This window comes from Pseudonaja textilis, chromosome 1 (assembly GCF_049901715.1).
Source record: "Pseudonaja textilis isolate UNSWEBS1 chromosome 1, rPseTex1.2, whole genome shotgun sequence".
NCBI lineage: Eukaryota > Metazoa > Chordata > Lepidosauria > Squamata > Elapidae > Pseudonaja > Pseudonaja textilis.
The window spans coordinates 185,901,937-185,914,841 of record NC_141990.1 but is presented as its reverse complement, the minus strand read 5'-3'; the positions used below and the strand labels follow the sequence as shown (position 1 = coordinate 185,914,841).

Sequence of the window (12,905 nt, the reverse complement as noted above, 5' to 3'; positions counted from 1 at the left end):
TAAATTCTTATTTGGGTGGACTTTGTCTCTGAGTGCTGAATTTGAGATGGAGTTTGGTTGGAACGCTGACACCAACATGTTATGTGAATCGAGAATTGTCTACCATACGTCATTATCTAAGGAAATGAGATTTAAAAAGAGCAGCTGAAACCACAGGACACATTCTAAAACTCACCTGGCAGCTATAAAACATACCTTTTAAAACATGATAAGCAATAGCACTCAAAACTGCCCATTGCTTCTACCTGATGGAAGGGGCAGCTGCTGAACTGAAACCCGATCAATATTCTGCCAGGAAAAGGGCTTTGGATGACAAGATTGGAAAAAATTAAAATGGTTTCCATTTCCTAAAATAGTAGTCCTTCATGTTTACATCTGTATTGACTAATCCAACTTCAAGTTTTTTGCACAAATGTAATTTGCATGCATGATCCTCCTGACTTTCCTATTTAAAATGTCTTTCACTTGTCTTGTTTTAACGCATATGCAATTGGATTTGCTTGGCAATTCTCCATTCTTGGCATTATATTGATACATTATTTTGAATATGAGATGTTTTGTTTGTTGCAAGTATGCATTTGTCTGGCTTGTAAGTAATGGATGAACTGATATTTACGAGTTGACATTTTACTTCACCATGTTCTCCTTTAAATACCTCCCTGATTTTTTATTTCATCATTGAAGAGCCATAAGATAAATCTTCCAAATGTTGTATAAAAGACATTTGTTAGGTTACACCCTTTATTAAATATTTCAGATAGAGTCATTTATAATCTGAAAAGCAATTTCCATATGAATACTAATTCCCAGTGGTCCATTTTTGTATTTCTTTAAAGAGTCACATCCCCCAAATGATGACTCTACTGGTGCTACTCACACAGCCAACAGCCATTCACCAAAGGGCATTGTTTCCAATTGTGGATATAATTTAGGCCCATGTAAGATAAAGCAAAGTCATATACACAATTTGAACAGATCGCATTCACAATGTTATTCCACTGAGCTTCAATACCAATTTTCCTGGCACAAGCTCTCAAAAGATGAATGTCAACCTCTGGTCTCTCAATAGATTTTGAAAAAGTCAAGTAATTAAAGAACAAACCATGGTAAGTTTAAACTTGTTACCATCTTTAATTAAGCTGCTTTGGAAGTAGCATACATTTCCATGATAAACATTTTCCAAGCTCACGTTCACAGAATCACATTGTAGTTCATTAGTGCCAACACTGGAAACAAATCTCTTCACATGGCAAACAGAATTAAGAATGCAACCATGAGACAGAAGAGACCCATGGCTTCGGACAGGGCAAATCCCAGAATAGCATAGGAGAATAGCTGCTGTTTCAGAGAAGGATTCCTAAACAGAAATACAAGATAAAAGTCACATTTGTACATAGTAGAAAGTAATTTTAATTTTACAGAGTAGGCATCCTTTCAGAACATATGCCCCTTCTAATCTTTAAAGACCTCGTAGGTAATCGAGCAATAGGAAGATCAACAGTGTATTTCAACACCTGTCTCTCACATTATGAGGGATGGCCACAAAGGATATGATTTCATTCAATTTTCATTTCGGGTTCTTAGAAAAGTAATAGAAAAAATAGCAACCTATTCCTTGCCTATTAGCTAATAGGTGATCAGCTAAGAAGGGTATAACATGGGTGGAGCTCTGGTAGGCCAATGAACAGATGGTTGTGGGCCCATGCTAATGACACCTTAAAGCGAATAAAAAAAGATGGTTCATTTAAGGAAGGGATGACATACCATGTGCTAACTCACACAAATCTGGATAGCAATGTAGCCTAGGTATATAACAATTACCTACAACATCGAAACTCTTTTTCCAGCCTTCAATAGTCTTCTGAAATCATACCTCTGGAAATTAGCACCATGGGCAGCCCTAATGATTGCTGCCCACTCTTGAAGGAGATAGCTCACACTTTCTAGTACAGCTGATTACCATTAAACCCATTGACATTTTAAAAAAGAGATGGTGGGATTAGCTTGCTGTAGGGTATGGCTGCCCTTCCACATGCCACCTGTATTTCAAGACAGATGGTCAATTTGAGATCTTAGCTCAACTGGATGTGGCAACATTATATAGCTCAGGAAACTGGAAAACTTGGAAATTTATTTAATGCTTATATTTCTGATTAAGAAATCAGTTTCTCAAAAGCTACATATGATGATGAAAAGAATCCTAATCCTAGTTTAATGAAATCGGCCATTTTTAAGAGATTTATTTCTATTCTTAAGTGCAACTATCAGTCTCATAATGGCACCAATTTCATACTCTTCAGCTAGGTAGGGAGAGGCAACCTGATGCCTTCCAACATCTCGGAATATTGGCACATTGGTTGAGATTGTGGAATTAAAATACTAAGAATAGACTTGTTTGACTATCCTAGTCCTGAAGATCCACTGTTTGGTATTATATTTTTCAGCAGTGTATGTTTTGAAGGCTCGCTATCAACAGATGGCTTCAAAAAAAAAAACATGACTTGCTGAAAGGACTATGACATTGATTCTGTAACTAGATGTGATGTAATATAGTAGGAAGAACGGCATATATTCCAGCAGAATAAGAGGCAATCTAAATATTTTGAATGAGAGAAAGGGTGAAGATAGCCTCTTGCTAATAGTTGAGTACATTGTAGAAGCAGATAGTTGAGTTCTCAGTGGGATAAGATTTGTCTATATGTGTGAAAGAATCTATGTCACTTGGTTTTTGGGTCTGGCACAGCTGCTTTTTCTCAAGCAGCCTGTTAATATCCTTGAGGCCCATAAATCTTACGATGAAAAACTTATTTTTAGCTGGAAAGATGGGGTCTATTTCTCTAGTTACTGAATATTACAGGTTGCTCTCACCTTCTGACTTGTTTAGTGACCATGGTCCAAATGACCATGATGTTAAAAAAGATGACTTGTGACCGGTCATGAAAATTGTGACCATCACAACATTCCTATGGTGATATGATCATCATTTGGGTACTTAGTGCATTTACAATAGTTGCAGTTCCTGCAGTCACATGACCACCATTTGATCTTCAGTCAGTTTCTGACATGCAAAGTCAAGGGGGAATTCAGCAGGAAGTTGCAAGTAACATGATTAATGATCTATGGTGATCTGCTTAACAATGGCAGCTGGAACTGATGTCATACATCCAGTATGGTCATATGACATCTCACTTTATGATGGTGTTGCTTAGTGTTGGAGATACTAGCCCCAATTACGGCCAGTTAATAAGGATGATCTGTATATCTCATTATTTCAAAATCCTCTGACATAGGTTTTATGGTTAATTTACTGCTTTATTTTCTAAATCATAGCCATATAATAGTTTTTAAACATGAAAAAATTTTGGTTGGCATTTAGGAGACGTTTTTCCTTCATATCTGTTTTTATGGGAAAGGGAGAAACAACATATTTTAGTGATTATTGGATAAACTGGTACGTAAAAAGAAAGGACATGGATGACAAATTAATCAATTATATGGGAATTTTCAGTCTCTAAATAACTGAAAACTGATTTTTTTCAAAGTTAACTGAATTCTAACTTTGCAACTTTCTATATGGTAGTATACTTGAAATTCAAGAAAATACAGATTTGTTAAGTATCCACTTTTATCTTCCATTACAGTTTACATTAGTATGCTACAAATACTTATTTTTCCTACAGGTAATCAATGTATCCTATACTCTGTATGAAAGTATGGAGCTTTTTCAATTTTAGAGGTCACTCCTTTTCAGTCAAATACACTACAATTTAAACACTTATTTGAGTTTTAGCTGAGATATGTTCTTCTTTATAAGCTTTCCTAGTCCTTGAGGGACATTCTTCTTTCAGTTCTTTTAGTTCTGAGATAAGTTTCCTAAATGTGACCAAAGGTTGTCTTAGTAAGTGTTTATACCTTTTGGGACGCCCTGAAAAAGGAAATCAGGTTAATATCCTTCTTCAGAAGGCTAGTAAAAATGTTAATTTAAAAAGGTTTTAATGTCCAAGAATGGGAGCTAGTTTAGTTTAGTATGAGAGCTAGTTATGATTTTGCTTGTCATTTTCATGTTTTCCTTTTCAAAAATCAAAGTAAAACCACAGCTATAGAAATATATGCAATTTGATATATGATGTGATGATGATCTATTATTTTATGCAAGACTTTGAGACCGACGATAATCATATGGTGGCATAAACAGATAATTAAAAGGAAATTTTCACCTTCCACACATATCCTAAAACTACTGTTTAAAAAATAACCAGAAAATGCAAAGAACCAGAGCTGCTAGACCCTTGCATAGGTGTTTTATTTTCAGCTTGTTCTGTTATGATTCAAACAAGGCCAAGCTGTTATGACATATAGACTTTTTAAAAAGTGTGATATATACAAATGCCGGAAAGATATTACATTACAGGTAGTCCTTGACTTATGATCATACTTGAGTCCAACATTTCTGTTGTTAAGAAATGTTTAAGTCAGTTTTACCCCATTTTACGACCATTCTTGCCAGAGTTATATGAATCACTTCAGCTGATAAGTTAGTAAGCTGTTTGTTAAATGAATCTGGCTTCTTCATTAACTTTGCTTGTCAGGTCACAAAAGGTGATCACATGACCATGGGACACAGCAACAATCATAAGCATGAACCAGCTGCCAAGCATCTGAATTTTGATCATATGATCATGTTGCAAACGTTATAACTGAAAAACGGGCATAAATCATATTTTTCAGTGATGGTATAACTGAATGGTCGCTAAATTAACTGTTGTAAGTTGGGGACTCCCTGTATCTTCCATTTCTGCATGCAGGTTAATGTAAAGTAGTAGCTTCCACAGCAAGCCAAGATTTCACCAAATTGACAAAGTGTGTATTAAGATGTTGGGGTGCAAAGTTAACTCCTCCTACATTTCTGAAGCTGCAGTGCTACTACGAAGGGGAAGATTATGCATGGGACACTTCATCACACATTTCACCATTCGCCATTGCTCCCCAACAGATAGCCCAGAGTTACTTGAATATCAGGTAAAGGGTAGGTTACCTGGCATAACCAATGATTAGACTCCCAAAGACTGTTCCAATACCAGCACCAGAACCAGCCACTCCTACTGTGGCTGCACCTGCACCAATAAATTTGGCAGCAGTGTCAATGTCCCTGTTGAGAGCACTAGTTTGGAACTCTCTTAGTGCTAGTTGATTGCCAGCATTCTGAGAACCTGTAATGAAAGTAGTATTGCCCTACAAAAAACAAAGAGAAAACTCCAAGGATTAATTTCAGTGTAGCAGCCTGCTATCTGTACTATAAAATTTAAAAAAGCATTCTAGATGGAAGGCAGCAGCATTTTTTGAGGTAATCAAATTTAGGAAGTGTTTTTACTTTCTGGATTTAGCCCAGAAGCCCTACCTAAAATAAAATCTGTATTATTAAAAATAGTCACCATCACACCTCTGATGACCATTCATTATTTCTGCTCATATTAGGATATTAATAGCAAGATAGCTAGAATGGACAACTAGTAAGAGAACGCTGTACTTCAGCATTTTTCTTCAATTTTCCCTTTTGCTATTGGGAAGCAATAAACCAGATTCTGCTACTCAATGGGCAGTTTTAGAAGCAGATACAATGTTGAGCAATCGGAAAGCATGCATAAAATTTAAAGAATCTGGGTCTGAATAGTACTGCTATGGAGACCAGTGAGGCTATTACGAGAAAAATAGAGTACTAACCTTAACATAAAACATAAATTGGTTAGTGCTGCTGCTTAGATTATATTCTATTCCATGTTCATTAATGAAACTAACTTGTTCAAAGCGAGTAAAATGTTTAAGGGAAGGAACAGGGAGGTGGGCAGAGAAGGTGGCCTGTAAAGGCAAGGTCAAATTTACAGCTTTACTGTGAGTTATACTAGCACAAGAACACATGGGCTCACCAGATAACTTAGGAAGCTACAGAATTGTTTAAGGTACCTCTCCAGTCCTGACTTCCGGCCTAGATAACATCGATGCAGAAATTGGTCTGTATAGGATCCTTGATCCAGTACGCATCTAAAGATCAGAGAAGATTAATGTAATCAAGCATCATAAATCTTAGACTCAAAATACCTTCAGAACTTTTGGAATTAATTCTGTTTGGGACTTCAGAATAGCCACCTCATCTAGAAAGAAAAACGTATTCTAGCACCAAATCTTTTTACATATTTAACCTTTAACTGATTCTAACACTTTTTAATTGCTGAAAAAGGAGTTGATTGCCAAAAGATATGTTACAATAAATATAAAAGGTTTTTATTCAAGAAAATATTGCCACTCTGTCCACAAAATACAATTGCTGACTACATGGAAATGTCCTGTTTATAATGTACAGATGGATGGATGGGAAAATATATGGTTAAAAGGGTTGAAATTTACATGTTATGATCTCAATTTTTTAAAAATAAAATAATGTATCATTGGTACACACCAGAGAAACTTTATAGAATGTATAAAAAAATTTCAAACGTATGTTGAGAATGTGAACATTTCAGGAGATTTTTCTTCATACTTGGTGGAACTGCAAAAAAGCTAAATAATAATAATAATGGATTTATACTTTCAGAATTTTAATTCAGCTGAAGCCAGGATTTTTTTTTTTAGGATTATTGTATAAAATTAGGGAAAAAACATGGAAGGTTATTTAAACATACTATTATTGTGGTATGATTATTACATACACAGAGTTGGAAAGATTCAACATTATCCACTACGGAGGAATGGTTGCTGGAAGTTGGCAGATTTTGCTGAAATGGAAAAATTGACTTTTCTTTTATAAAGACATTATCTAAATTTGTTGGTAATTGGAAGCTTCTTATAGACTTGTGTAAAAATTAGAAAAATAAACTTGTGATTTTTGGTTTTGATAGATTAGCTTATGCAGTATGATGTAATTTTATGGAGATTAAAATATATTTGTATTTATGACTTCCATGAACAATAGCAGAAGCCATTTTTATAACTTTTTATACTTTTCTCCAATTCCTCTTCTTGCATTTTTCTTTGACCTTTTTTCTTTTTTATATTAGTTTGTGATGTGATCGTTTTTATCTTAACGTTTAATATACATAAAAATATATGGGAATCTTCGTATAATTTTCTTATCAGCAATAGAAAAGTAATTTACACTTCTCACTTTAGGAACATTTAACTTCTCTTTCTAGTTGATTTCCTTTCTATGATTTCCTGTTGGTCTCCCATCCACATACTCAACTTTTTTCAACAAGATCTGCAACCTAAACTGTTTGCCTGTGAAGATATATCAACAACTGACTTCTGTCCAGTGTGTGGGACATCTAATTGCCTGTTGAAGTGTCTTTCAGCATAGCTTATCTCTTTTACACAAATAGATCACCGTTGGGAAAATATAAAAGTGTTTTAGTCAAAACAGAATGAGAAACTATTTGGGCTGGGTCAAAATATGCTTTATGCTTCAAAAGCTCTACCAGAATTTCAAACAGACTAAATCCCAGAATACTTTAATTATTCCAGATTTTGGCTGAAATAAAATTTGCAGTGTCTTACACAGCAAGTGGAACACAGCTGGTGTCTCTCACCCCTAAACCCTTGCATGACCTTTGTGCCTTCCTTTCCTTACTTGCTGTCCAGGTGCTTGTCTTTTTCCCATTCTCTCCTCTCGGACCACTTCTGCCTAGATATTAGTACATACACGAACCCCATGTTTGATTGTTCCCTGTGCCAGAATGCGCTGTACCTTCCTTGAAGGATTTTGCTCACCTTGGCTTCTAAACTCCCTCTCTAAAATGTCAAGGCAGTTAGTTGTGTGTTTTTAGGCTTTCAGTTGATCAATTTGAAAAACACCATTAGGAAATCCAGTAGTTTTGCATGGCACCGACTGCCTCCTACTAAAATTCCATCCGAACAGCCTTCCCCATATGGTGCCCTTGAGGTGTGCTGGATTACAAATAATCTATCCCCTGCATTGTCACCCACTACTGGCTGAGAATAACCAACCCATGAAAAAGGCACCCACATTGGAGAAACCTTCCCTTGGAAAAGACTACTACAGGATTACCACACGTGGTGACCTTCAAACGTTCTTCGGGTTACCCAATCCTAAAACCACTTGCCTAAAAGACAGCCCCAGTCTCCTCTCTTGCAGTGCTCTGTCAAACTTGGATCCGAGCAGAGAAATTCCGATTATTTTAAACAGCCCCCATCGTTGCAGGGCACCTCACCCTCCGGCAGGTTTCCTCTCACCCCACTCCCGATTTCCCTGAAGGTAAACAGGCGCCTTCTGAACCCCAGGAGCAGTTCACTTCCGACAAGCGGCCTGTCAATTTCAAGGGAAGGCCTAATGAATGAATGAATGGGAAGCGAAAGGGCCCGGCCGCCGCGGCCTGCTTGGTGTCCTTGGGCCTCTTAAGGTCACGCGGATTTCTTTCCCCGTCGGCCTCCTTCCAAAATCAGTTTGGGGGGGGGGGATCTCGCAAGGCGGGACTTTTCCCCGCACGGCCATGGACTCGTGCCCCGCAATAGGGTGCACGGCGGCGGGGAGGTTAAAAGGGGCAAAAGCGACCGCTGCCCCCCCCCCCCCAAGCCCGCCTCGCCTGCCTCCCTCTCTCTCCCTCTCTGCCCGATCCTCGCCCGCAAAACCCTTCCAAGGCGTCCCCGTTTCCGGGAGGCCACATCCGAAGGGCAAACGACCCTCAGCGACCCAGGGAGAGCCACGCAGGCGGCAAGGCTTAAATGCAGCCTCGCCCTGCTGCAAACTCACCAATGCGGGGGAGCCGGCGGCGAGCTTGATGCACGCGAACATGGTTGCTGCTGTAACGTTGCGCTGCTGGGAGAGAGCAGGGGGCCACGGGAGCTCTGCAGCTCCTTCAGGATCCGGGGGCTGGGCCTGGTAACTCGCTGGGGGGGGGGGGAAAGGGAGAAGAAAAAGAGAACTTTAGGAGCCGGTTTTAGAGAGCGCTTCCACGGCAGACGGCGGACGATGGCGCCCCCGATGGAGACGGATCCGTAACCTCCCCCCCCTCCACCCTCCGCCGGCCGGATCACTCACGGGATGGTAGCGGCAGCAGCGGCGCCGGCGGCTTTCCGCCTAAGCGAAGTACGGCTGTAGAGGTCGAAAGGACCGCAAGCTCTTTGCGCAGGCGCAGTAGCCGGAGAACCGGAAGGAGGAGAAACAATTTTTTAAAAAATAGCGTCGGGGCGGGGGAGGAGGAGAAGCGCGTGCCCAGCTGGGGAAGGTCACTTTGCGGCACGCGCGCTGTCGTTGATATTGGGCGAGGGTCCGAAGGGCGGCTTGGCCGCTGCTGACGGGTGGAAAGGGAACCGGGGAAGGGCTGTAAATAAGGCGCCGTCCATTTTGATCGTGAGGGAGAATCAAGTCCGTGGGGCCTAGTGGGACTAGTTCAAAGTCTTGGGGGTCGGGGCGGGGGTGGGGGAAGAGACGCTGCAAGAACCAGTTTTCCCTGATTGGATTTCAGTTAACTGCCTCCAAAAGCTTTCAGTGGGCATACTTGACCTTTGGTTTATTTCAGCTGCAGTTGTTGCTTGCTCTTGGAGGCGAAAGGTTCACTTACAACTACTTTCTCCCTTTTCTGGGATTCTGGTAGGAAAGGCAAAAATTAAGTAAGTCCCAGAATTTACTGGACTGATAATTTGGCACATGAAACTTTCCTGCCTAATGCTGGCCTGCAAGGATGGCAGAGCTTCATTTCCTGGATATTTGCTCCTCAGACAGGCTGTTGTTAAAGGTGCTGACTGGGAAAAGTGGCAATATTATGCTTTAGGAAGCTAGTGATGTCTTGGGCTGGATCGAAGCCTTAGGGTTCTGACTGTTTTGGGGAAGAAGGCACCAAAATTGAAAAGACTTCAGAGGACACACAAGAAAATAGCAAAAAGCAGTATTGATGCACTCTGTTGGCATATCCACCCAAACTTTCAAATTGTTGCCATATGATAACAGTGGGTGTTGATGAAATTAAAAATAATTACTATGTAAATAGAGTAAAAATGTATCAGAAAAGAAACAAAATGTTCGGTGGTCAAAATTGTAAGTATATGGCTCTGAGACTCAAAAGGAAACAAAAAAAACCAAGCCACCTTTTTGAAATTCCTGTCTCTTAGCCCAACCCACCTCACTGGGTGGTTGTGAGGAAAATAGAGAAAGGAAGGAAGATAGACAGAAAAATAGACCAATAGATAGCTGGCTCAGGAGCTTCAAGTTTTAGGGGAAGGGGCCCTAACATTGAGAAGACTTCTGAAAAAGTGAAAAGCAGGAATGGCACATTGAGCCAGCATGCTTGCTCAAGGGTTTATATCTCACTTTATACACTGCTCAAAAAAATAAAGGGAACACAAAAATAAGACATCCTAGATCTGAATGAATGAGATATTCTTATTAAATACTATGTTCATGACATAGTTGAATGTGCTGACAACAAAATCACACAAAAATTATCAATGGAAATCAAATTTAGCAACCCATGGAGGTCTGGATTTGGAGTTACACTCAAAATTAAAGTGGAAAAAAACACTACAGGCTGATCCAACTTTGATGTAATGTCCTTAAAACAAGTCAAAATGAGGGTCAGTAGTGTGTGCGGCCTCCACATGCCTGTAAGACCTCCCTACAATGCCTGGGCATGCTCCTGATGAGGTGGTGGATGGTCTCCTGAGGGATCTCCTCCCACACTTGGACTAAAGCATCCCCCAACTCCTGGACAGTCTGTGGTGCAATGTGGTGTTGGTTGATGGAGCGAGACATGATGTCCCAGATGTGCTCAATTGGATTCAGGTCTAGGGAACAGGCGGGCCAGTCCATAGCATCAATGCCTTCATCTTGCAGGAACTACTGACACACTCCAGCCACAAGGTCTAGCATTGTCTTGCATTAGGGGAACCCGCACCAGCATATGGTCTCACAAGGGGTCTGAGGATCTCATCTTGGTACTTAATGGCAGTCAAGCTATCTCTAGCGAGCACATGGAAGGCTGTGCGGCCCCCGAAAGAAATGCCACCCCACACCATTACTTACCCACTGCCAAACTGGTCATGCTGGAGGATGTTGCAGGCAGCAGAACGTTCTCCACAGCGTCTCCAGACCCTGTCACGTCTGTCACATATGCTCAGTGTGAACCTGCTTTCATCTGTGAAGAGCACAGGGCACCAGTGGCGAATTTTCCAATCTTGGTGTTCTCTGGTTAATGCCAAACATTCTGCACAGTGTGCTGTAAGCACAACCCCACCTGTGGACGTTGGGCCCTCATACCACCCTCATGGAGTCTGTTTCTGACCATTTGAGCAGCCACATGCACATTTGTGGCCCGCTGGAGGTCATTTTGCAGTGCTCTGGCAGTGTTCCTCCTGTCTCCTCCTTGCACAAAGGCGGAGGTAGCGGTCCTGATGCTGGGTTGTTGCCCTCCTACGGCCTCCTCCACATCTCCTGATGTACTGGCCTGTCTCCTGGTAGCGCCTCCATGCTCTGGACACTACACTGACACACACAGCTCGCATTGATGTGTCATCCTGGATGAGCTGCACTACCAGAGCCACTTATGTGGGTTGTAGACTCCCTCTCATGCTACCACTAGAGTGAAAGCACCACCAGCATTCAGAAGTGACCAAACCATCAGCCAGAAAGCATAGGAACTGAGAACCACTCCTTTATTGGGGATATCTTGCAGAACCACTCCTTTATTGAGGATGCTAACTGCCTTATGTATTTGCTTCTCACTGGAAGGCAGAATTGCAGGACTGCATCTCACTTATTTTGGCCATGTTATTTGTGGGGAATTCACTGGAGAAAGCAATTATGTTTGGGAGAGTTAGTGGGATAAGGAAACCAGGCTGTCAAAGAACACTGGTTGGCCACCATCAAAGCTGACACCATCCAGAGCATACAACAACTTAAAGAAATAGTGCAAGATTGGAAAATGTGGAGAGATCTGGCTTATGGAATTGCCAAAAATTGAACACAATTGAACGGATAACATAAATCATGTTTGCTGTGTCCATCAGTGTTTCATAACCTACACTTCTTCACAATGGAGGAAGGGATTATGGAGAGAAAGGTGATTGGGTGGCAATTATTACAGCATGATTAAGTTGAAATTGAATGACAAGGAAAGATTTAATGAAGCCTTTTGCAATTAAGGGTCAATTTGTTCATTACAAAGAGTACAATGGTAAAAGTGGTAAAAGTCGTAAAAAAATTTACAATGGTAAAAGTTATATATATGCTGGATGATTCAGGATAAAAAAACAGAAGAGGTTTTCATACAAGTAATCCTTGCTTACCTACCTCATTTAGGAATCAAAGTAATGACTGCTGAGAAATACAAACAATGACCAAATTTAAGATATTTGCAGTGTCCCTCAGTCCCTAATCACATCACAGTCAGTATGTGACTGACTGTCCTGCATCTGACCTGTTCCTTCCTTGCAGAGCAAAGAGGTTGGAAAAGAAGGATTCCAGGAGAGTAAGCAGGTACACAATGGGGAATAAATATTGAAAGTAATGTAATGGCACCAGAGTTGCAAACATGCTATGCAAACAGCATGGTGTGTTACCAATGTGCGCCAGCCTGCATCTTGTAAATTCCTTTCCAATCTTTCTGCTCTGCTGGGGAAGTAGGAGAGATGGATCAGACACAAAAAAATTGCCTCCAAAAATTGCTTCTATTATATAAACTCCCACCCACCTACCCCCCAGGAAAAATTAGAGAGGAAGGAATTACAAAAGAGTAAGAAAGCACAATGGGAAATAAGCTGGGTTGTTTGCGTAGTGTGCTCTGAGGTGCTGGCACCAGTACATTGCTTTCAATGTGTCTTCCTCATTGGATGTCTAGTTACTCTCTTGTAATTTCTTCCTTTCCAATGAATGTAAATACAAATAACAATTCCATTCTTAA

At 40.5% G+C, this 12,905-nt stretch overlaps 1 protein-coding gene across 1 annotated transcript; it reads right to left on the bottom strand.

Moving 5' to 3' along the window:
* Window positions 1-1,107: 1,107 nt before the first annotated feature.
* ATP5MC3 (ATP synthase membrane subunit c locus 3) lies at window positions 1,108-9,120 on the bottom strand. The gene is made up of 5 exons (XM_026697026.2): window positions 9,050-9,120; window positions 8,762-8,898; window positions 5,962-6,039; window positions 5,036-5,232; window positions 1,108-1,357 (listed from the first exon to the last, which is right to left on the bottom strand). Exons 2-5 carry the CDS (start codon window positions 8,801-8,803, stop codon window positions 1,243-1,245), a joined length of 432 nt encoding a protein of 143 aa, XP_026552811.1. The 5' UTR covers window positions 8,804-8,898; window positions 9,050-9,120; the 3' UTR covers window positions 1,108-1,242.
* Between the last annotated feature and the right edge of the window lie 3,785 nt (window positions 9,121-12,905).

Bases quoted from the DNA above. Each gene is read 5' to 3' on its own strand.
- ATP5MC3 (XM_026697026.2), bottom strand. From the start codon at position 8,803: ATGTTCGCGTGCATCAAGCTCGCCGCCGGCTCCCCCGCATTG. The intron at 5,233-5,961 runs GTACCTTAAACA...TGTTTTTTGTAG, and splicing joins CGGAAGTCAGGACTGGAGAG to GGCAATACTACTTTCATTAC. The intron at 1,358-5,035 runs GTAACCTACCCT...ATTTCTGTTTAG, and splicing joins CTAATCATTGGTTATGCCAG to GAATCCTTCTCTGAAACAGC.